At 43.0% G+C, this 25,185-nt stretch overlaps 1 protein-coding gene and 1 pseudogene across 1 annotated transcript in view; one reads left to right on the forward strand and one right to left on the reverse strand.

Annotated features, from left to right (window-relative positions):
- Positions 1–790: 790 nt before the first annotated feature.
- LOC129149111 (60S ribosomal protein L29-like) lies at positions 791–1,267 on the reverse strand (annotated as a pseudogene).
- Positions 1,268–9,392: 8,125 nt separating this feature from the next.
- Positions 9,393–25,185, forward strand: part of TMED10 (transmembrane p24 trafficking protein 10) — a 40,458-nt gene continuing 24,665 nt past the window's right edge. The window contains exon 1 of the mRNA XM_008138818.3: positions 9,393–9,705. Coding sequence (XP_008137040.1) covers positions 9,478–9,705 — 228 coding nt within the window. The 5' untranslated portion in view covers positions 9,393–9,477. The remainder of the gene's footprint in view (positions 9,706–25,185) is intronic.

Consider the following 25,185-nt stretch of genomic DNA (forward strand, 5'->3'; position numbering starts at 1 on the left):
GTCTGACCCTCAGTTTCCTTGTCCATAAAGTGGGAGATCATAATATCATCTGCCTTATATAATTGTTGTGAGGGCCAAATGAGATAAAGCACATACTTAGCACAGTAGTCAGACATAGTAATAACTGATGATGATGGAAAGATCAAGATATGTTCCTGGGAGAGAAGTTTCCAGGAATATAGAGAAAAAAATAAGCAACTGCCAATCTGTTCTATTTCATAAGTTCAGTTTAAATGTACTGATTTGCATTCCTATTTCTCCTGCCAGATCCTATTCTCAGTGTTTTATGTTTTATTTCTTTTAATCCTAACTATAACTTCATGAGGCAGGCACTATAATTATTCTCATTTACACAAGGAAACAGAGGCACAGAGAGTGTATGTAATAGCCTGGAGTCACAGTTACTGGGTAGCAGAACTCAGGCATTCTGACTCCAGGGCCACACACTTATTACATGCTGCCTCTCATCAGTTAAATACATATAAGACATCTTGAGGTACATCAGAGAACTGGTCATGGACTCACAGCATGGCACAGGGCTTCCCAAACCTCTGGTGCATCAGAATGTCCCAGGGAGATGATCTAAAATGCATGCTCCAGGGCCCCAGGCCCAGGAAGCCTGATTCTGGCAGCAGTGACTGTAGTAGGGGCTGCAGCAAGGACAGAAATTTGTTGTTTGTTTCTTTTTCTTTGACTGACAGTGCCTCAGGTTTATTTGTACAAACAGCACAGAAGGACACCAGCCCAGGGTTCACACCAGTTCTGTCCTCACATCATCAGACAGAGGCCTCTATTCTGGAGCCTTCGGAGGGGTCTGGGCACCTTTGGGAGCCTGAGCCTGAGCTGGAGTCAGAGCTGTAGATACAGCCACAGCTGCAGACTGGGTCTTGGTTTGAGCCTTGGACTTTGGCTGGCAGAGCCTGAGACCCTTTGATGTGGGCACAAACACTTTTCCCAAGCGTGGGGTAAGAGATGTAAGCAACTTGATTGAACTTGTGACTGCTATTCTTTGGGATCCTGGGCTTGACCTCCTTGGGCTTTACGAGGGCCTTGATAGCCTCGGCACATGCACTGATGGCCTTGGCGTTGTTGGCCTGCACCTTCTTCAGGCCCTTCTTGTTTGCTTCTTGGGAAAGCACATGTTCCTCAGGAACCTGAGGTCCATTCCCTTAAGAGATTCATATCTTTGTGACTGGGGTTTCTTGTTGCTCTTCCTGCATCATTTTCAGGACCGGTTGTGCGTGGTGTGGTTTTTGGACTTGGCCATGTCTGCACCGAAGCCCATGGCTCCCCAAGGGCCTCAGAAGTTTATATTTTTAACAAGATCTTTAGGGGATTCTGATATAGGTGATCTAGAAAGAGGGGGCATATGGGCAGTTCAGGAATAACTAGATGGCCCAGTGGAGATATCTAGGTAATGTGAAGTAGCAATGTCTCCTAGATAATCGGTGACATTTGACTTGGGGTTAAGGATGGATAGGATTTTGTACATCCCTCTACCCTTCTCTACTTGTATTGGGTTGAACTGTGTCTTCACAGAAGATAGGTTGAAATCCTAACCCCTGGAACCTGTGAATATGACCTTATTTGGAAAAAAAAAAATCTTGGCAGATGTAAATTAAGGATTTTGAGATGAGATCATCCTAGATTATCTGGGTGGAACCTAAATCCAATGACAAGTGTCCTTATAAGATAAGATGAGAGAGACAGAGAGAAGTCTACTTGAAGACAGAGGCAAAAATTGGTGCTATGCAGCCACAAGCCAAGGAGTACCTGGAGCCAACAGAAGCTGGAAGAGGCAAGGATATCTTCTCCTCTAGAGCTTTGGATGAAGCACGTCCCTGCTGGCACCTTGATTTTAGATTTCTGGCTTCCAGACTGACAAAATATATTTCTGTTGTTTTAAGCTACTAAGTTCATGCTAACTTATAAGGGCAGCACTAAGAAACTAATACAGAGGCTTTCATCCTAGTCACACCGTTTGTCCTGGGAAGGTCTTTGCAATTAGACACGGAGTTGTGGAGGTCAGCTATGACTGCCAAGTCCCCGGCCAGGACAGCAGACCTTAAAGGCGGAGGCAGAACACAGCTGGTAATGATGTAGTGGCATCACCTTTGCAAGCTTGCGACTTCTCTTTGGATGTAGGCTTGTAAGAAGTCAAAGAAAGGCTCTGTCTTTAGTTGTTGGGCTTGTATTTTACAAAGAAGATGTCAACACCTAGAAAGTATAGTTTCCAGCTCAAAGTGACCCAGTAAGTGGGCAGCAGGGCAGAGCCAGGACCGCTGTCTAGAGCATACATCATTGGAATGCCAGTCCATGGCTCTCAGTGTGGGTTTGCCATGAAGCCCTGGCTATTACAATATCTGTAATGCTGTCACTTTAATTTCATTCCAAAGAGTCCATTGTCTCTAATGACTGCTTGGTGGACCGGTCTTTCTTGTCCCTGACCAACAACATGTGGGTAGTGGCTTTTGACATCTGGCTTAGAGACTCTGATGATTCCCTTCCCCATAGCTGTGTCTTCTGCTTTAGGGATGCAAGTTGATCTATCTTCGGAAGCTGCTCTCCAAAATGCAGAAGTTGGCCATCTGTAGAACTGACAGCACTGCTTGTGGTCTATGAAACACCAAAATCTTGGAGAAGTACCTCTTTAGAAAGCTTATTAATACTTCCCCTGTCCATGTGCCACAATGACTTTCTGCAAAGGACAAGAAAAGGCTCCCTCATGTGCCTGCGGAGAGAGCGCCCTCCTCATCTGAAGCTCTGGCTTCCCATTCCTCCCTCTTGGCTAACACTGGAGCTGAGAACACAGCCAGCAGAGGAATGAACCTTGTCCCTAAGCTGGTGTTCCAAGTACTTCAGTTACCAGAGGACTAATTTCATGTCAGGTTCTAGAAGAAAGGGCAACAGAGTTTCAGCAGGAGACACAGGAATGCAAATCAAACTGAGAAATATCTATTGAGCACATGCCACTTGAAAGGCATTGAAGGGCTCAGTGCTAAAATAGGAGTGGACAAGGGTTAGGTTGGAGCATTCATGTTTAATCCTGGACGCATATTGGATCACAGGAAAGATTTTAAAAACCCTGATGCCATGGTTGTACCCCATACCATTTACATCAGAAAGTCTGGGGGACATTCTGTACTTTTTTAAATGATCCCCAGATGATTCCAATGTGCAGCAAAGTTAGGGAACCACTGAAATATGATATCCCCATGGGCCATACGCAGATAGGCTGTTTTCAATGCTCTGGGTTGGATCCTAGGTGGGCCCTGGGCATGGGCAATTTTTTAAGGCTGCTCAGAGGATTCTATTGTGCAGAGGTGATTCATGTAGCTAATAAAGGGAAAGACATACAACATTATCAAGGTGTCTGCAGCTAGTGCTCTTTCCATCTGCATGGTCCCTATCTCTCACAAGACGGAGCTTTTGTTGAAGGAGAATGAGTTTTGGTGGATCTCAGATACTGCTTAATGGCCTATCAAGGAAAAAAAGCATTAGAAAAGAAACCCAAAACTTAGAACTAGGAGCAAAGGCTGAAAACAGTGTAGTTTTCTGCTCTAGCAAACTTTAGGGTCTCCAAGCGCTTTTGAAGGAATCTCAAACTCTATGAGGATCTATACGTGCATAGTCTTCAGGCATGGCTGTGTCCAGGTGTAGAGTGCAATACAGCCACATGCTTGAGGGTAGATGCCATTTGACTCTCTATTAACTCTCCTTTGGAAGGCCTCAACTCAGGGGCTACTTCACAAAGCACTAGACAATTTTCCCATTTCTTCCCTACCCGACCCTACTTCCTTCTCCCCTGGAGTCCCATCTTTGCAACTCTTCTTTTTTGTCCCATGGTTCCTCCACTTCAACTGATCCAGGGGATTCCTGCCCCCCGTACCCCCTCCACCCCCCCATCTCATTTCTGCCTTGGAATTTTGCCTTCCTGTACTTGCTCTCTCTGCACTGGGCTCTGGGGCTGGTGTTCTCCACAAGCAAACAGTGCTTATGGGGCAGAGGAGATGCCTCTCTTCTCATCCTGTCCTTTTCAACTTGCTTTTGCTCTCAAAGCCTGTGGGTATTGGTGATGGTTCTGATGTTTCCCCAAACTGATTCTTCTGGGACACATTTTGTATCTTTTGCTTGCATCATCTCCAAAGTTGTTCCTAGTGAAATTTTTGTTAAATCCAGGCTCCTCAGCTCACATACATCACTAGAATAACTTTGATGCTGGCAGTCAGCATTTACAGGCTATAGAATATAAGGCAGGGTCTTGATAGTTTATCTTGGCGACATTGATGAAGGACATTAATTGTCATGGGGAGTTAGTACTGGGGTTCATGTTTTCCACCCAGGAAGATAAAAAATTAACACCATGGAAATCTGGAGAGAAAGATAAATCTTGTTTTTCAGGGAAAGTGAATTCAGGGGAGATACTAGTAGATGCTACAAGTTTTGTATTAGTAACATCTTCATAAATATTCTAAAAGACTTATATTCACTTAAAATCCAAAAAAAGCTGAATTATAAATGTGAATGAGGGTAGAAAAATATTGCCCTGAAATATCAAACTTCTTAGTAGAGTAGGAACTAAATAATAAGTATCATGTTTTATCAAATGTAATGACAATTATGTCTGAAAACTAGTCTGCAGTTAAGAGCTCTCGTTTCTATTCTCAGCTCTAATCCTGACTCATAGTATGGATTGAGGTCAGTCACTTAACAGCTTTGGATCTCAGCTTCTCCACATGAAAAATGGCAATTAAAATACTAGATAGAGGAACTAGCATTTATTGAGCAACTGCTCTATGTTGATGTGCTAAGTGGTTTATATGTTGTATCATTTCATTTATTCACTCGGCAAATATTTTTTGAACGCCCACTACAGATTGTGTCTGGTTTCAGGGATCTATCAGGCACAAAACAAAGACCTTGCTCCCTTGGAGATTAAATTCCAGTGGGGCTGGGTGGTAATAAACAAGAAAACAAATAACAAGATACTCTCAAATAGTGACCAGTGCTATTTAGATAATAAAACCAGATCATGTGATAGAAGGTAACCTGAGGACAGGCTTACTTACACTGGGTGGGCTCTCTCAGAGGTGATGTTGGGAGTTGGAGCCTGAATGAAGAGGCACAGCCTGCAGAGTCCAGAGTCCATGGGACAAGATCTGGGCAAGAGAACTCCAAGTAGACAGTAAGTGCAAAGGCCCTGATGCATGTAGGCATTTAAGCTGTTTGGAAAGCCTGGAGATTGAATGTGTGGGTGTGCTGGGAGGAAGTGGTCACTGAGATTAGGGCAGGAGCCAGACCACTGTTGCCTTTTGCACTGTGGTAAGGTATTTGGGCTTTATTTTGATTGATCTGATTTACATTTTGTTGTTGTTGTTAATCCTCACCTGAGGATCTTTTTCCATTGATTTTTAGAGAGAGTGGAAGAGAGGGGGAGAGACAGAGATAGAAACATCAACATGAGAGACACACTGATTGGTTGCCTCCCACACACTCCCTGACCAGGGACGGGATTGAGCCTGCAACTGAGGTATGTGCCCGACTGGAATCAAACCCGGGACCTTCAGTCCGCAGGCCAACACTCTAACCACTGAGCCAAACCTGCTAGGGCCTGATTTACATTTTAAAAAATATATACAGTCAAGGTATATTAAGGAACATGATTACAGGGAAGTTGTCTAGGTGAGAGAAGCAAATTTTTTGGGAAAGAATCAGATAAATATTTCAGGTTTGGTGGGCCACATAAACTCTCTAAGGCACAGCCTTCTCCTCCCCTCTGTCTGGCACCTCCTCCTCCTTCTTTTTAACCCTCTAAAAATGTAAAAATCCTTCTTAGCCCTTGGGCGATACAAAAACAGGCGGTTGCATGCTGGATTTGGTCTGCCTCACTGAGCAGTAGTTTGCCGACCCCTAGTTCAGAGAAAAGTAGAAACTGATGGCCATAAATTTAGGACACAGAACTGGTAGGATGTGCTGATGAACTGGCTCTGTGGGGAAGGGGTAAGAGAAAGAGGAAACAAGGATGGCCTCAGTGAAGAAGTAGAAGGTGGTGTAATTTACCGAGATGAGGAAGAAGCAGATTTGGGATGGGGGGAAGGGGAAATTAAGGGTTAAGTATGAGTTGCCAATTAGTCATCCAAGTGGAGATGTCAAATAGGGAGCCTGATACAGACTCTGGAGTTTAGGGAAGAAGGCAAAGCTGGAGATCCACATTTGGGAGTTATCGCCTATGGATGCATTTAAAGTCTTGGGACTGGCCTAGCAGGTGCGGCTCAATGGTTGAGCGCAGACCTATGAACCTGGGAGTCACGGTTTGATTCCTGGTCAGGGCACATACTTAGGTTTCAGGCTCAATCCTACGCGCAGGAAGCAGCCAATCAATGATTCTCTCTCATCATTGATGTTTCTGTCTCTCTCCCTATCCCTTCCTCTCTGAAATCAATAAAAATACATTAAAAAAAAAAAAAGTCATGGGACTGGATGAGATCACCCAGAGTGCAGTGCCAAGGGGGTTCTGGAACTTAAGGACCCATAAAAGAGGTCCTTGGAATCACTCTCTGGGTCAAAAGTATGACACATGACAAATGGTGCCCAATTGCTGCCCATCTTGTTTTAGCTACCTAAATACACGCTGTGAGTGGGACTGTACACATGAATGAGCAGGGACACTAGAATTAGGAATCCTTGACCATTTTTGCCTTGGACCTGGGGAGCATCAAGCCACAGTGGAGGATTAGGCTGGTTAAAGGAGGTGTTGAGAGGGAGGAAGCGCTTCCAAGGATTCGAAACCACAGAATCACCCAGCAAGCTTATTACAAATGCAGATTTTTAATAAGAGCTTTGAATTCTGGGGTGAGGTGTGTTTTTAAAATGCTCCCTCTCATACAAACAGAAGGTTGAGAAATCGGTGGATTAGGGATAGATTGGGTGGAGGGTGTGTCCTCATGACGTTTCTTTACTTCCAGAGGCTCAAAGCTTCAGGAATCTTAGGTGGGTCTGGTTGTGGAAGTTTCAGGATGAGGGGATGGCAGGGGACTCTTAGGCCAGGAAGAAATGTGTTGGGACACTTTCCATTTGCTCTACAATTCAGAATGAGGCCGTTTCCCCAGAGTGATGTAAAATGGTACATTTTTCATGCAGATGCAATTTAAAAATTTGGGTTCCCTAGGAGTATCTACTTAGCCTTGTAGTTCCACAGCATAGAGGGGAGATTTTTTTTTTCCTGTCTTTATATGAAAACAAGAACACATTTTTCAATTCAAATACAAGATATGCATATTGTTGATGAAACTGAAACCTCACTTTATATACATTATGGATTTGTGTGAAAACAGCTAAGGAATAATGTAAGGAATTTGCTGTTAGCCCTTCTGCTAGGAGCTAAGGAGTCAATCTTGCGTTCATTGAACTGCTGTTTGTTTTGCCTTCTAAATGCCAGTCACTATTTTAGATTCAGAAGATAAAGCAATGAACAAAATAGATAAAAATCCCTGCCCATCACAAAACAGATTAACCTAGCTAGGGAAACAGATTCATAAACATGATATGTAAAATGTATATTATATTATATAATGGTGAGTGCTAAGGAGAAAAAATATAAATGAGGGAAGGGGGTAGGAAAGAGTTCGGGAATGGGATAAGTGAGAATACAGGACAAGAAAGGATTTGAGACCTGTGATTTAGGCAAGTAACAGTTTCTCTAAGTCTCAATTTCTTCATCTGTTAAATAATAAATAACAGTGCCTTCCTGAAGAAGGCTCGGGCCCTCAGACTGACTTTGTCACTTTTAAACTTGGGCCTCTCAGAATTTCTTTGGCTTCTCTGAACCTGTTTTCTTATCTCTGACATGAACAGACTTGTCCAGTCTATGTCACATGGTTTTCGAAAATATCAAATGAGATCTGTGAAAACAGCTAAAAATATAGATGTTGTTATCTAAATGTAAGATAGAAATTTAGAGAAAAAAAAACCACACAGCTAGTTTATGGACTGCAAATCTCTTGCTGATGGTCAGCAGAGCCTCGGGACTGATTACAAACAACGCATTACATAACTGCTTGGTACTGATTCCCTACGCTGCAGGGAAAAGGCCAACGAAAATTATCAGGACATACCAGTGGACTAGCAATCTTATCTTAGATCAGGAATAAAATAAACTAAATGTTCCTAAGTGGACACCTCATAAAATAGTTGTAGTATGTTATTTGTCGAATTTTAAAATGCTTTATTGCTCCTTTATGTTTGTTCTTATTTTGTTTGTGGGACTTCAGTTCCAGGAAAAGAACTACATGGATTGCAAGCAGTTATAAAGAACAATCATTTAAATTACCAAGAGCAGATAGTCCATACTCTGGGTATTTCTGTAGATGCTCAGTAAACATTAACCAAAGTAGAAGATTTCAAACATAGGCTGGTGTGTATTCCTTTTTCATCTTTATATTTCTTTCGGTCCTGAATCTCTGATAGCATCCCAACAGTGGTCTGTTCAATCAATAAACATATTGGTATGCACCGCACCGCATGGTATAGCGTCTGGCACATAGCAGGTACGCAGTAAATATTTGTTAAACAAAAGCATGACTACTGTTGTCAACTTGCTTACTAAAGACTAGCCAACTGGATCCCTAAAATGTCTGTGAGTTTAAAACACACAAATACTTGCCTTCCCTTGACAATGCTCCTCTGGGAAACCGAATTAGGTCCTTCTCTGAGACTGGATTAAAACAGTGTTTTATTCCATTGAAATACAAAACCCAAAGTTAGTCTGAACATTACCTAGTATAGTAGGCGCTCAATGTTTGCTAAATTAGATGCACATTCAGAAAGCAAACAGTTACTGCAGCCCAAATATCCCGCTCAGGAGCCTGAACTGGCCGCCTGTCCAGTTCACATCTCCCAGGTGACCTCTAGAGCTTCTCTGAGGCACCGGCCCCCGCTCGCCTCCCAGCCACAGAACCTTTCCGCTCAGCCTCCCCAAGTTTTCCTCTCCAGCGGTCAAGGTCCCAGTTGTCATTCAGGCGGCTTTGCACTGAGACTGCGCATGCCCCGCCTCCGCCCCGCGCGCCCCGGTGGCAGCCCGACCGGCCCAGCAAAGGGCTTTGTGGCTGTTTCCTATTGGGGCTTGGTTGCCATGGTATCACACCCTCCCTAAAACTTGCAAGCACTGCTTCCGCAAGTTGAAGGAGAATTACTTCCGGGTCTGCCCTCACTTGTTATGGCTGACTGAACCGTCATTGAACGCAACAAAAATTAGTTTCCCGGAAATTTTCTAGAAATTTTCATTTAATCACTCTAACTTGTTGGTGTGGCGTGGTATCATATCTTTTTTTTCCCCTTTTATAAGATTGACTATATGTTTCTTTGTCTATTTGCCAGTCTCCAAAATGGCGCCTGCGCCACCGGTAGGCCAGAGGTGAGTCACGTGGGCCCTCCGGTTCCGCCGCGGCCGAGGCCCGGGTGTTAACAGTCTCCGGCACCATGTCTCGTTTGTCTGGCCTACAAGTCCAGCGTGGCCCTTGCCAGTTAGCTTTGCTGCTGTTACCTCTCCTGCTCGGCCCCAGTTCGGTTCTCGCCATCTCCTTCCATCTGCCCATCAACTCCCGCAAGTGCCTCCGCGAGGAGATCCACAAGGACCTGCTGGTGACCGGCGCTTACGAGATCACCGACCAATCTGGGGGCGCTGGCGGCCTGCGCACCCACCTTAAGGTGCGGCCCAGGGCGGGGCGGACGGGACGGGACGGGAAGACCTCTGGCGTAGGCGAGGAGAGGCCGAGGATGGGGGTGGGGGGCGTCGGGCCTGGCCTCCCCGGAGCGCAAAGGGCGGGCGGTGGAGACCGCCCCCTCACCCTGAGGGTTGGCGTTGGCGGAGCGGGGCTGGGCGCCAAGGCGGGGGAACCCGGAGGAGGGCGCGAGGCCTTGGCGGATGTGGTGACAGCCGAGCTGGGGCGACCTCCCCTTGGGTCGTTGGCGGGACCCGTGTCTGTTTGGGTCTTAGGTACCTGGAGCTGGAACTTGATTCTCCCAAAAAGTCTTTAGGTGTTGCATGCTTGTGGGGATTGACACAGAGACACGTTGAGACCTGCGAAACCTGCTTGATCGCGGAGATACAATTAGATATGACCCTTAATAAGGAAGATAATGGAGGCGCTGAAGCTGACTGTGAATAATGAAGCCTGTTATTTATTGAGCACTAGCTATGTCAGATCTTGTGCTACTTTCCTAGCACATACGTCGCCATTTAGTCCGTACATTCCTCTATGGAGTAGGTACTATTTAGCTTCAGTTTACACATAAGGAAACCGAGGCTCAGAGAGGTAGTAGAATAAACTGATGCCAGAGCTGGAATTGAGTCTTAGTTTGGAAGTTAAGTAAAGTGAAAGGAAAGTGCTGGAATTTTGTTCTCGCCTTGCTTTTTATTTGTAATTCCTGTAATTGACTAAAATTCAGTCCATTAAAACTGAGACCACCCATCAAATGGTCTCAGTTTCCAGTGCTTTCCTTCCTGGTACCCCAGAGTCTGGACTTGGCCAAGCTCTATGCACATTTCAGCCATTCTCTAGTGGTGACAACTACTGCCAGAATGCTAGTCTGGTCCCATTTTGTCATTAGAGTGATCTTTGAAACGCTAATATAATTTGGTTTAGTCAAGGTTGATTGCGTTTGGGGTAATTTTGTTCACTCACAATAAGCACATGGTTTTATTTTTAACAGAATGGGCCTTAGACTGAATAGTAAGAAACATTTTTACTTTTTAATAGCACTTAGGTATAAGAAGACCATAGTTTCTGTGTAGGGTTTTGGAACCCAGTAGTGGTAACAGAGAGAGAAACTATTTTCAGGGATACTGCTCAGTGACCCATCCTTTTATTAGTCTCTTCAGGTACCAAACTGATGTCTAGCCAAGAAAGCCATGAGGGCGTAACATTTTGGGGTCATGCTTCTGGCTCTTCGACAGATGTTGTGCACAGAATCAGAGGATTTGAACAGTGAAAGAGAGACTTTACTCTCATTTGCAGTGCTGCCCCATCTGATTTGTAATTATATTTTTTAAATCCTTCAGCAGCTTACTTGTGCTCATCTGATGAAGCTTCAATTTTCCAACATGCCCTATAGTGCACTTCATGATCTGTTCCTGAAGCTTTATATACTTTGTCACTCCATACTTTGCATTTTACAGATGAGGCACCCTGAGCAGTATCCTAAACTCACTTACTTTCATCTTACATTGTAACCACTTATGTTTATACCTTGTCTTCCTTAGATTGTTAGTATCCTGAGGGCAGGAATTATTTTCATGTTTGTATTTTCCAGAATGTCAAGCATACTGCCTTGCTTCTAGTAAGCACTTAATAAATATAAGAAGCATGGTGTAGCAAGGCCTTATGGGAATTATATCTATGTCCAAAGCTGCTGAAGGAACGTCAACAGTAGGAGTCTGTATATCTATATGCTAGCACTTTGCCATTGTTCAGTTTATCTCCCCATGCCTGCGCTGTGCTCTTGCTTCTCACCAGCTTAAACACATTACTCCTGGAGTCCTAAACCTAGTTGTCAAGTAAGTAGCATAAATGCATGAACTAAGCCAGGTATAAGAAAAAGGACAGCAGTGATGATAAATGGGGGATAATTGGGAGTATTGGAAACTTAATTTGGAGTGGTCAATGGTCATTTCTTGATATGGGCCTTGTTGCCATATCCGATTTTTCAAACGAAGTCAGAAATCCAGATTTTTATATGAAAGCTTCTGATTTTTAAATGTCACCAATTAATTCACATTGGTTTTGGCATTATTTGTTTTCAGTTTTATGGAAAAGAGCACAGTCAGTTGGCCATATACCCAATAACTAGATTCACCAACCAATAGGATCTTGCCTCACTTTTTTCATTGTAATTGCTTCCCCTTTCTCATTTTATGCTGAATTACTTTAAAATAAATCCCAGATATCATGGATTTCAGTCCTACATACAGCTGCACGAATTTCTTATGAACAAAATCACAATGTTATGCAGCTATAATCACACCTCACAAGATTTTTAAAAATATATTTTTATTGATTTCAGAGAGGAAGGGAGAGGGAGAGAGAGATAGAAACATCAATGATGAGAGAGAATCATTGATAAGCTGCCTCCTGTACGCTTCCTACTGGGGATTGAGCTGGACACAGGCATGTGTCCTGACTGGGGATTGAACTGTGTGACCTGCTGGTTCATAGGTTGATGCTCAGCTACTGAACCATACTGGCTGGGCCGATGTGGACATTTTGGATGGTGTGGGAGGGCAGGGGATGCCATTATTCTGCCTACTGAGATGGTAGTGCCCTGAAGCCTCCATTATAAAGCTTCCCATTAATTTTTCTCGTATGAGTCCATTGATGACTTGTATGAATTTATTGTTTCATTAAGGTTATGAAATTATTTTCTAATTCTGTTATTCCTTCCATATTTATTGGCTGGAATTATTCTTACAAAATTTAAGACTTGGTTACCCTAAAATTTATAATTCATATAGGAAAGGCAGGAAAAATGCAGACTTCATTTCTTTTTTCTTTTTTTTAAATCCTCACCCAAGGATATTTCTTTTTTAGAGAGAATGGAAGGGGGGGGGGAGAAAAAGAGAGAGAGAGAGAGAGAGAGAGAGAGAAACATTGATGTGAGAGAGACACATCAATTGGTTGCCTCCCGCTTGCCCCCCCGACCAGGCCTAGGGATGGAACCTGCAACTGAGGTACATGCCCTTGGCTGGGAATTGAACACGAGATCTTTCAGTCCACTGGCTGATGCTCTAACCACAGGGCAGAATTCAGTTCTTTTAATTGACATTTTTCAGAGTAAGGCATTTTGCCCTTGTCATTTCCATTGTAGTCCAGAGGGTTAACTATTATTCTGAAATTATTTTTTGTTGTTTGTTTCAGTTTTTAGAGTCATTGGTTTAGTCAGTTGCATTCGTTCCTTATGCTCACATGTCTCTGGCTTTGTTATCCTTTTGACACAGTCCCATTAGGTTTTGATAGTTTCTCTGTTTTGTAGGACAGTAAGGTGTCCTAGGCACATCTTTTGTATGTCCAACCCCTGATCTGGAAGCAGCTATTCCTCCAAGGAGTTCTGGTTCCTTTTTGTGAGGAGTGGTATTTTAGAGACCACAAGCTGGGTATTATTTTAAAAATTTTAATATACTGTGTAGGCCACGTAATACATTTGTGGGTTTGATCCAGCTCTTTATCACAGTTTGCAACCTTTTTCATAGTATCTGTTCACTCAGGTGTGCTTTCTCTTAAATTTTGACCACTTGTGGACCAGACTCTGCCTCAATGATTCTCTCATTCAACTTCTGAAATGCAGCTCCTGAGCGTAAAAATCTGATTGGTTCGGCTCCTTTTATGCCAGGCCACATTCTGGGTCTTCTCTTTGGTCATATGTCCATCTCTGGTTCAAGCAGCAGTAGTTTGGGTTGAGGTTAGGAGAACTGGAGACTTCGTGTAGTGCAAAACCTGGTCAACTGGGATTGGCATTTAGCTGTTGCTCTGAATGAAGCAGTCTCTCTCAGAAGAATGGAGTGCCTTGATTGAGCTGTCTAATTCACTTTCTTCCTGTCAAAGAGCACCTTAATGTCCAGTAAATACATCAGTGTTATCATATGTCACTCTATGTTGTACTGTGTGTTTACCCATCTCCTCAGATAGACTAAAAGCTCCTTGAGCAGAGACTATCTCATTCATCATTGAAATGCTTGTGTCTAATACAGTGCCTGGCATATAGTAGGGCTTCAGTATAAAGGGATAAATGAACATAAATGAATTGCCACTGTCCTAGCCTCATCTCTCATCTTTGCTTCTCCCTTCCTCTTCACTTCCTCCTCCCACTCCCAACTCTCCCGTACTGAACACCTTACAGTTCTTTGAATACAATGTTCTCTTAACTTGGACCAGTCTTTGCCCGTACTCCCCTCCTGTTTGCTCCCATTACATCCTGTTTGGCAAGGCACTTTTCATGTAATATGGTGCTTACTTTGTGAACTCCTTAATGTCTTATTCACCTTTGAGTCCTCAGTTTAATGTACTATATATGCATTATTGTACAACTAAGTTAAATATCTTAGTGTTACTGAGAAGCAGTGGAAAGAGACTGACCTGGAGTCAGACAGTTTGAGGTTTAAATCCCAGCAGTTCCACCACTTATAGGGTGCATGGTCTTGGAGGAATGGCTTAACTCTTCCTTGGGCCCTTATCTATAAGATGGGGATAATAGATCTCAAAGAATTGTTAGAAGGACTTATTGAAATGTATTCTTTATTGCACAGGGCTCATGGTAAGCCATAGATTTTAGTACTCTTTCTTCTCTCTTGAATGATAATTGACTTGCTAATCTGACTTCCCGGTCATAAATCATTGTAGCGACCAGTTAAAGAATAGTTTAATGGGAGGAATTCTGAGTATTTTGTTGGTGATTCTTCCATTCATTCAGTAAATATTTATTTAATATTTAGTATATTCCAGACCTAGCTGGGGATATGGAAATGAACAGCAAAGAAGGTCCTTGAACTCTGGTGGAGAACAGAGAAAAAACAACTTAACAAATACACATAATTTCAGGTAGTGATTAAGTACTATACTGAAAAATCAAGTGATATAGCTAGGGCATGATTGATGGCATAAAGAGTATTTGTGTGGTCAGGATCTCAACTCTTGATTTTGAATTGAAAATCACATTTCAGTAAGTCTAGATGATACCATCATAGTTTAATAGGCTCCAGTACCATTTATTATTTAGGGTGCTTGTTAATAGTGGGAAATGGAGGATGAATTAATTTTAGGGGATGAGATGAGTTGTTGTCTAAGGGTGATTTATATTTTGGAAATAAATTACAGAAAGAGAAAAAGCAACTGTGAGTTGTCATAATCATCACCAGAAAGGAAAGAAAAGCCCAGTGATAATAATTTAAGTCATTTATACTTGTTCAGCCTCTTCCAAATAATCTAATTGGTCTACATTTTTTTTGTCATTTTTCAAGAGAGAAAATTAACAATTCATTTTGCTGAATGAGATTTTTAAATTTGGATATTTACTCAATTATGGTCCCTATCTTTCCTAACTAGCTTATAGATGAGAAAGCTAAATAGATCATTTGAAGAGTTCAGCCTTGAGTCACAGGCCTATCACAATTTAAGCCTAAAAATTATCAAGAAGCTTCTTGGCAGTTGAGAAACCATTGGCTTATAAGCTTCTATCCCTCCACTAAAATCTGTATGAGAAAAGATAAAAGACATGTGTGCATGTGCATGCACTATAGTTTTGAGATGATTTTATTTGGAACAGTTATATTTCAGCGTATTACTACCGGTGTCTATACTGAGGGCTGACCTTTTTTTGTTGGGAAAGCTATGTCTCTTTCAAATTTATATTTGCTGTGACTGTTGTCCAATGGGTTAGAAACAGGTCAATAAATAGGTGGTTTAGTACAGAAGGGTAATGGGTACATTAGCATTCAATAGTATTAAAATCTAGTTTCTTTCCGTACTGCATCCAAAATTTCTAGTTTTAAATTAAAATCTGACTTTGTGTTTTCTTCTCCATAAAAACTACAAGGTATGATACATCATTTAAATCTCTCCTATTCAGTGAACAGTTATCCATAGTCATATCTGTTTTGAACTAATCTAGAGAAAGGGATCGGCTTAGAATTTGAAATTGTATGCCATATCTTTTTTATGACATCTGAAGACTGAATTCAGTTTCTAGGGAAATGGAACAGATTTATAGAGGTAATCTAGTGGGGTGCGGTGACTTCTATGCTGTTTCTTGTGTGAATTGCTGACTGGTGGTTGATCCTGAGCCATTGCCCCCATACGCTTACGCAGCCTAGCAGCTTGGACAGTAGAGCCCTCTGTAAAATGAGCCAGCTGGCCACAAACCAGAATTTGGGCTCCCAAACAAATCTCTGACTTGAGGGAGGTTGATGTCATCTGCTTTATCCTGTGCTGGACCTCATTGTTCTACATAACGTGTGGGAAGTCAAGGGACTAGCTGTTAAGAAAGAACAAGGCTTTGTTTGTGCCTAAAAGGGACACACTGGAGGTTTTTACCGTAAATAACTTTGGAACAGTATGAAAAAAAACATTTGATCTGGCTTCACCCCCGCAGTAGTATTGTTAAGGCAGTAACTGGTTTTTCCTTCTCCCTTCCTCTTTCTCCCTTCTTCTTGTCCCCCAACCGCCCCTTCCCCTCCTCAGTCAAGCATGACGTATTGCATATGTTGAATTAGTAGCAAATGGTGATAGAAGCAGGAAGAGACCATCTATCCATAATCATACCAGTGCCTGGAAATTTTCCATTTCTAGTTTTCAACACTTCGACAAGCCTCCTTAAGCAATACTTCTTTGCTGTGCTATGCCATCGCTGACTTGTGTTGGAAATTTTAAAGAATTTAGTGTTGCTAAATGCTGTTTGTGGTCTAAGTTTGACTTTGTTTTGGGTGAGCTCTAGATGTGATCCTTTGATTTCAGGGATTCAGACGTGAAGTTGTTATTTGCTCTTGTTTGAATGATCAGGATAAATTCATTTTATGCCATTAAATAATAGCTTCTAGGCTGTTAGAGTTGTCCATGTTCCTCATGTTAGAGAACAGCAGTGACTTGTGGTAGTCTTTTGAAGGTATTTCTAATACTATTTTTCTAGTCTAAAATGACAACATATTCAATGATTGGGAGTTCTTTCTGCTTTTTTTATATCTTAGAGTAAATGAAGAATATAGACCCACAACCTCTGGTCATTATATATGCACACACCATCCTCTCTTCCCTCCCCCAGGTAGTGTATTACTCATCAGGTTAAAAAATACGTGCAGGAAATGCTGGAGTCATCTTGTATTTCTTGCTATCCCTGTTAGCTAAAGGTTTTGTTGAATACCTGCTCTGTTAGGCATTTTGGTAACTCTTCAGGCTCTAAATCTTGCTGCTACTTCCTTAAGAGTTTACCTGTCTGTCTGTTTCTGTTTTCATGCAATACCCGTTTGGGACCTAACCATCCGGGATTTAGTCAATGTAGCAAAATTTATTTAGTTTGCCGTCCGTTAGCACTGTTAGGTTGGAACTGTGGTTGGTGTTCTAAATGTTTATGAAGTTTTTAATTATCTCTAACAAACAGTTATAATAATAATTCGAACAATGACAATGATAACATTATTGAGTGCTTGCCATGTGCCAGACTCTGTTCCAGGCCCTTTGTATTAAATTTAATCCTCACAGTAGCCTCATAAAGTTCATACCGTTGTCCTTATTTTACATATGAGGCACAGAGAGGTTAAGGAACATACCCAAGGCCTTAAAGCTAGTAAGTGGCACAATTCTTATTTGAACACAGACCTGAGGTCGGACTCTAGAACCTTTACTCTAACTGCTATGCGTTACTGTCTCAAAGGGAGAAAAGGGTAGGTATCTCTGTTTCAGTTCATTTTTATTCAATGTATAGAGCTCTACAAGGGACTTGCTGTTTCTAAATTCCCGAGTTTGTCATTAAGGAGCTACAAAGTTGATGGTTTTCCTTAAAATATATGTACACATTGTATATTCAGTATTAAACTACAGACTGATCATAAACCTGATGGAGTACAGGTAGGAACCTATTTGAAGGAGATTATACCATCAGATTTTCACCAACTACAGCAAAGCCACAAGCTGATTGACCTCTGCTGCGATGGTAGCACTCCAGGAAAAGGTTTTTTTTAAAACACACACACACACACACACACACACACACACACACACACACACTCTACCATATTCTTGGACTGGTAGGATATGAAGCTGATTCAACAAATGAAAATACTGTGTGACCTATACCAGTAGGAAGACACATACTTACCACCTCCTCCATGGATCATATGTCATTTTTCCAGGAGTAGGTTTAGACTTGTTCAAATTAACTATTTGTAATATACCTCATAAAAAATATGTGAAAATGTTTGCTTGCTTGGCTCTGAGTAGACTAAGAATTTCTTGAGAATCTGGAGATATGTGTGTGTGTATAGTGTGTTCTTGCCTTTATTCTTTTGGATATTACACTATTTTTTTATATATATATTTTATTGATTTTTTACAGAGAGGGAGAGAGGGATAGAGAGTTAGAAACATCGATCAGCTGCCTCCCACACAACCCCTACCAGGGATGTGCCCGCAACCAAGGTACATGCCCTTGACTGGAATCGAACCCAGGACCCCTGAGTCCACAGGCCGACGCTCTATCCACTGAGCCAAACCGGTTTCGGCTACACTATTTTTTTAATAAACTTTTTATTTTAGGACAGTTTTAGATTTACAGAAAAACAGTGCAGATAGTACAGTTCCCATATACCCCACATTCAGTTTCCCCTATTGTTAACATCTTACATTGGTATGTACATTAGTCACACCGAGTGAACCAGTATTGACACATTATTATTATCTAAAGTCCATACTTTATTCCTATTTCCTTAGTTTGTGCCTAATGTCATTTTTTTCTGTTCCAAGATCCTATCCTGAATATATTTATTACATTTAGTCATATCTCTTTGGGCTCCTCTAGATTATGACAGTTTCTCAGAATTTTCTTGTTTGTGACTACCTTGTGAGTTTTGAGGTGTATTAGTCAAGTATTTTATAGGATGCCCCTCTGTTGGGATTATGGATCTGGGGGAGGAAGATTGCAGAGGTAAAATGTCATTTTCATCACATCACACATCAAGGGAGCTTGCCGTCAACATTATTAATCACTGTTGATATTGACCGTGATTACCTGGCTGAGGTTGTGTTTGTCAGGTTTCTCCATTGTCAGATCACTCCTTTCCCCTTTCCATACTGTGCTCTTTGCAGGGAAGTCACTATGGGCAGTGGGTAGTTATTCTTAACTTCCCTGAGGATGCTGTTTCTATATAAATTATTTGAGAGTCTCCTGCACAGGAGATCTGACTCTTTTCCCTTGTTTGTTTGTTTAATTTATAATAGTATGGATTCATGGATATTTATTTTATACTTTGGATTATAATCCAAATGCTACTTTTTTTGTTGCTCAAATTATTTCATTTTAAAGAAAATATATTTTTATTGATTTCAGAGAGGGAGAGAGAGAGACAAAAATCAGTGATGAGAGGGAATCAGTGATTGGCTGCCTCCTGCACGCCCCACAGTAGGGATCGAGCTTGCAACCTGGGCTTGTGTCCTGACCTGGAATCAAAAGGTGATCTGGTTCATAGGTCAGTGTTCAACCACTGAGCCATGCTGGCTGGACACTCAAATTATTTCAGCTTTGACTATAGGGAGTACTTTCATGTGGCTCCTGTATCCCTTTGACATATCTCCATTCTTGTTTTTCTGTTTTGTTTTGTTTTTGAGCACTTCCTTACTTTTTGGCACTACAAGCTCCAGGCTCATGTTGTATATTTCCTGCCTCAATCTCAGGATCAGCCATTTCTCCAAGGAGACCTGGTTCTTTTTATTGAAGAATGGCATTAAGACATGAGATCTAGCCGAAGCCGGTTTGGCTCAGTGGATGAAGGGTCCCAGGTTCGATTCCGTTCAAGGGCACGTACCTCGGTTGTGGGCACATCCCCAGTAGGGGGTGTGCAAGAGGCAGCTGATGGATGTTTCTCTCTCATCGATGTTTCTAACTCTCTAACCCTCTCTGTAAAAAATCAATAAAATATATTTTTTTAAAAAAGACATGAGATCTAGGTGGATAGTGTTATTTTTAAGACATCTTTTCCTGGCACCTGTTTTTTGTTTGTGTTTTTTTTTTTTAAACAGACTGGTAACGGCGAGTGGCCAAAAGTAGTCTCAGCTTTCTTGCAACTTTAGAGTAAGGCTGGGAATTCTATGAGCTGCAAGAGGAGCTAGAATAGGGAGAGAATTGCTGAAGGACAGAGAACTAGAGCACAGGAGCATTCATCTAGTTCCTTCAGGTCCCTCCTCTACATTAGGTCAGGCAGATCATGTGAAAGGTTACTAAACGCACCCATTTGAACTGTAGGAAGGCCATGGTTGAAAATGGAGAGTCTATTGGTCACAGTCCTTTTGCAAGGACCTTCCTGATAAGTTGTTCTTGCTGTTTATTTCCAGGAAAATTATCTCTGAAGATAAATTTGTGAGATTTCATCAGAAAATAAATTATATGTAACCCAACTTGTGTTTCTCTTAATCTTTTAATCTTGGCTTCCAGAAAACTTGAGTCAAATTTATAGTGCAGATTTCATTTGCTCAGTTCAGGTTCTTAATGGCGCCTATTTGTTTTCTTCTTCCAGGAGAACTCTATTCTTTTTTATTCCTAATTGCTTTATTTGCCTAGTGTTTGGGCCAAGCTACTTTAAAATCCTTTTGAAGTAAGCAGGTATTTATTATCTTGACTGTTTGGTAAAGGAATAGGAGCAGGCTTCAGAAGCTGGACCTGCTCAAGAACCCCTTTTCCAGCCACTGCCTGGAATGGTCCAAGAAAATTTAGTTCTAAATGAGTTTATATTCCCAGTGGCCTGTATTCTCACATATTTGACCGTTTCAGTGTGAGAATATTCACATATTCTTGACATCAGCTACTCTGCACATACAATTAACAGCTTTTCCAGTACTTTTTAAGTTGTGACCTTTGGTTTGCTTTTCTTCAGAAGGTGTTATCTGGAAACAAATCTTTATTACTTCCTATCCTTTGATGTTATATGGGCAAATTTTATAGCTTGATATTACCCTTATTTAATTAAGAACTTTATGATGTGTATTACACATGTTTTTATTGTTAAAAGTGAAGAAAGGAATCCTTCAAGGGCTTGCTGTTCCAGTAGGTGAAAGTGGCAGTTATTTAACACTACCTAGATGGTTCTCCAGTAAAATTTAAGAAGAAAAAAATAAAGTCTCAATTCTTGAGAAACCAGGTGATCTTTTAAGGTGATCTATAATTAGAACATCTTAATTAAAAGAAATTTGAAACCATCATTTTGGCCTAATAGAGTTTGCCAGTTCTAGCTAGTCACTTAGGTTGGCCCAGTTTTCTATACCCTAATTTTAGCTACCTGCTGATTTATGTAATTATGTTGGGGTCATGTGATTTTTTTTTTTTTATCCTTAAGATCAGTGACTTGGCTCCTAAAATAGCTGCACAGTTATGAACTACATGGAAAATCGACTGATTTCAGAAAAATTCTAGGATCTGTTAGAGCCTGACCTGAAGGTTAAGTTGTCAAGTTGTCTGCATGGATTTCCAAATTTCTAGACAAATACCCTTATATATAGTTCTGTCAACTCAATATCATAAGGGATATAGAAATGTGGAGGCCCCAAGGGAATTGTGATCATTATCACGCACTATTCTGGGAGGTAAATTTCATGTTGAAGAAGGTACATGCAGTGATGGGCCCTTTATCTTCAGCCTCTTGTAAAGCATTTGAGTTTTTGCCCTATAATGAACTTTTAATACATTTTCAGATATTATAGAAAGAAACAACAAAGCAAGAGGTTCTACCATGATTATAGTTCCTCAGTACAAAGTAGAGGAAAATTTAAACAGTTTTTATCCCTTCGAGTACCAGTTAGAGGAGTGGATTGTATCAGAGCCTTTCAGGAAAACATGACAGACTTCTTGATTCATTTTGCAAGTTACTTGATAAAGGATTTTTGCCAATACCTTAAGAACCCATTTAATATCTTAGGAGAATACAAAGAGATCATAAGCTATTACTCTAGGACAGTGGTTCTCAACCACTGTCTCTACCCACAGGTTGAGAACCGCTAGCAGGGTCGCTAAGACCATCGGAAAACACAGATATTTACATTACGATTCATAACAGTAGCAAAATTACAGTTATGAAGTAGCAAGGAAAATAATTTTATGGTTGGGGGTCACAACAACATGAGGAACTGTATTAAAGGGTCACGGCATTAGAAAGGTTGAGAACCACTGCTCTAGGACATAAGATGGCAAAAATGTGTGCCAAATCTTGTAAGCCCGATTAAGTTGGGCTGTTTGTTGTAGGCCAGTGACCGAGCCTCTTTCCTTGACTGAAGATGATGACTTCTGTGATGACTCTTCAGTACTTATACCCTTGATGTTTATTTCCTGCTGTCCTCTACTGGTTTCATTTACATTTAAACATTTCTAGCAACCTGTAATCCTTTCCTTTTTCCCTTAAGAATTAAGCTAGTACACTGAGCAAATCTGGAAACTTATTTTTATCCAGGTGTGCCTTGGAGAAGTTCTACATTTTCTGTAACTTTATTCATAGAAGCCAGATCCAAATTAAGAGTTTTTAGATCAGCTTAGAATGTGAAAATCTGTTATTCCTAGAGTCTGTCTTTTTGAGATTGCTCTTTACTCTTAGGAATTGTCATTGTGCTTTTGGGGGCTGGAAAGTGGGGAAGTGTGAATATCTGATGGGTGAATAGATTCTGAGGAAAGGAAGAGTGGCACCATACTGGTGACTACACATCACTGGGATTTTATTCATTCCCAGACCTGTTTGCCCTATAATATGTTTCCCAGGTTCTAAAGTAGTTCTTTATTAGTATTCTTCTTTTAGTTGAGGTCTTTTGGAATCTTTAGGGCTATGTATTCGCTTGCAGATTATCTATTAGTTATTGCTGACATCAAGGACTCTACCTTGTGGCTGCCTGCTAATCTCTAAGGAGGAGAATGCAAACTGAAAAGTGCCGTGTCCCACTCAAGAGCACTCTCAGGTTCTCTGACATGCACTGACCCAAATAATTCATCAGATTCTGTTAGTCTTTCTTAGCAACTTTGCATACCACTTCTTTCAGACATTCCTTTTGTGGGGATGCAACATGGAATGTGAAAAGAACATGAGTTTTAGACTGCTTCAAATGCACATACACAATTTATTAACTCTGTGATAATGGACAAGTTACTAAATTTCCTCGTCAGTAAAATGAGGATAATAAGACTGGCTTTTATGGGGTTGTTGTGAGGATTGAAGAATATGTATAAAAAGTTTATAGGAGAAACCAAGATGGCGGCATAGGTGAAACACCTAACCTGCAGCCGGGCACAACAATTTCAAAGGCACAACTAGAGGTCAGAACGAACATCGTCCAGAACCACAGGAGAGCTGGCGGACTGAAATGCCCACAGCTGGGGGGAAGGAGAAGGCCACGGGGACAATCGGGGGAGCCGTAAAAGCCTGAGGTATGGAGAAACTGGCGGAGACACGAGCACACGCGCCTGCGGGGAGGATGGAGCCGGAGAGGAAGGGGCGGCTGACGGCCTGGCCGGCGTTCACTGGCAGGAAGGAGATAAAGGCTCCGGAGTGCGCTAAGCGCCGGCTCCGACTGCACTGAGCGCCAGTTCCGGGCGAAACCCTGGGAAGCCAGGCGCAGGCTGGGGGAATGAATCTGGGCTGTGGGGCGCAGGCACAGAGGAGCGGGGGAAGGCAGAGCTCCAGAGGCGCGCACGGGAAGGGGCGCAAAGGACGGACTGTTGCCTGCGCCACTGAACTGCCCTAGCGGGAAGGAGACATAAGCTCAGGACCGTGCTGAACCCCAGTTCCGACTGCACTGAACCCCAGTTCCGGGCGAAACCCTGGGAAGCCAGGCGCACGCTGGGGGAATGAATTTGGGCTGTGGTGGCGGAGGCACAGAGAAGCGGCGGCTCCAGACGCGCGCACTGGAAGGTGCGCAGAGGACGGACTTTTGCCTGCGCCACTGGGTGGCCCTGCTGGGAAGGAGACAGGGACGCCAGACTGCGCTGAGACCCAGTTCCAACTGCACTGAAACCCAGTTCCAGGCGAGAATCTGGGAGTCCAGATTCATTAGGGGAGGGACTGGACTGTTTGGCAGTGGGCGAAACTCCAGGGCGCGTTTCTCTCAGAGGTGTTTGCAAGGAATACAGAGGGACACAGACACAGGAGCCTCATAGGGCGGGGCTGACAGGAAGCCAAGGTTGTAGGCTCCACCCTGTAGCTCCGCCCCAGCCAAGCTGAGCAGAAGCTTTTTCCTGCTGAGTGCCTCAGGTAGTGGCTGACCCACACTGCATTGGAGACCCAGAAACGAGGGCATCTAGTGGTTGGTGGGAGATGACACCAGATTTCAATCACTTGCATAAGGGAGGCATTCTAGAGGCAGACTCAGTGAGCGCCAAGGCATTGCTGCATCAAGACCCGGCCCACAAACATGTCTCCTGCACAGCAACTCTTCCTATATGGACAAAGAGGGTCCTCACGGCCAATTGGCCTGGAGGACAATTCCTCCCAGTGACACCAACAACAATCAAGACTTAACTGTACAAAGGAGGACCAAGATGGAGACATAGGGCGGCAGCCTGATCGTTGCCTACCACAACAATATTGAGACTACGACGGGAGAGCAGAGCAGACACCAGCCAGAAAGACCGGGGGGCTGGCTGAGCAGATGCTCTACAACTAGAATAAAAGAGAGGGGTACGCAGGATGATGCTGATGCCGGTGACCCAAAGTCCACACTTTAAGAACTATGGCTCAGGCGACACAATGGTGGCCAGGAACGTGCTCGGTGCAGTTCCCCCGGCGGTCTCCGGCTGAGGGGACGGCTCCACTCGCTGCCGAGCACGGACAGACGAGCCCCTGGGAGACATGGGGTGGGAGACTCCGTGCTTGCTGACCTCCGAGTCCTTCAAGAATCTCAATGCCCCGAAGTGGCCAGGTGCGCACGCTCAGCGACTGGCCACCGTTGCAGACCCAAGGGCCGACGCAGCGACACCGGACCAGCCCACCGCCGGGCACCGGGCACACCAGAGCCTTGCCGAGCCCGCCGCCCAACGAGTTCTGCGGCAGCCGCCCTGGAGCTCTGAGAAAATGACCGAAGGAATTGCTGAGAGGGAATTGACCAACAGGAATTGGGATCAAGAAGACGAAACCCCGCTGAGACCCGAGTCCAGGCGAGCCTGCGAGCCTCTGGGCTCAGATGTGGTCACACGCCTCTGGGTCTAGGTGAGGCCTCACGCCCCTGGGTTTGGGTGAGGCCACGCGCCCCTGGGTCCAGGTGAAGCTGGATTCCGGGTTCGGGTGAGGCCATGTGCCCCTGGGTCCGGGCGAATCTGAACCCTGGGTCCGGGTGAGGCCGTGGGCCCCTGGATCCGGGTAAGGCTGGGTCCCGAGTACGGGTGAGGCCGTGAGCCCCTGGATCCGGGTGAGACCACGCGACCAGGGGTCTGAGAGAGGTAACGCGCCCCTGGGTCCGGGTGGCT

This window comes from Eptesicus fuscus, chromosome 5 (assembly GCF_027574615.1).
Source record: "Eptesicus fuscus isolate TK198812 chromosome 5, DD_ASM_mEF_20220401, whole genome shotgun sequence".
In the NCBI taxonomy this organism is placed as follows: Eukaryota; Metazoa; Chordata; class Mammalia; order Chiroptera; family Vespertilionidae; genus Eptesicus; species Eptesicus fuscus.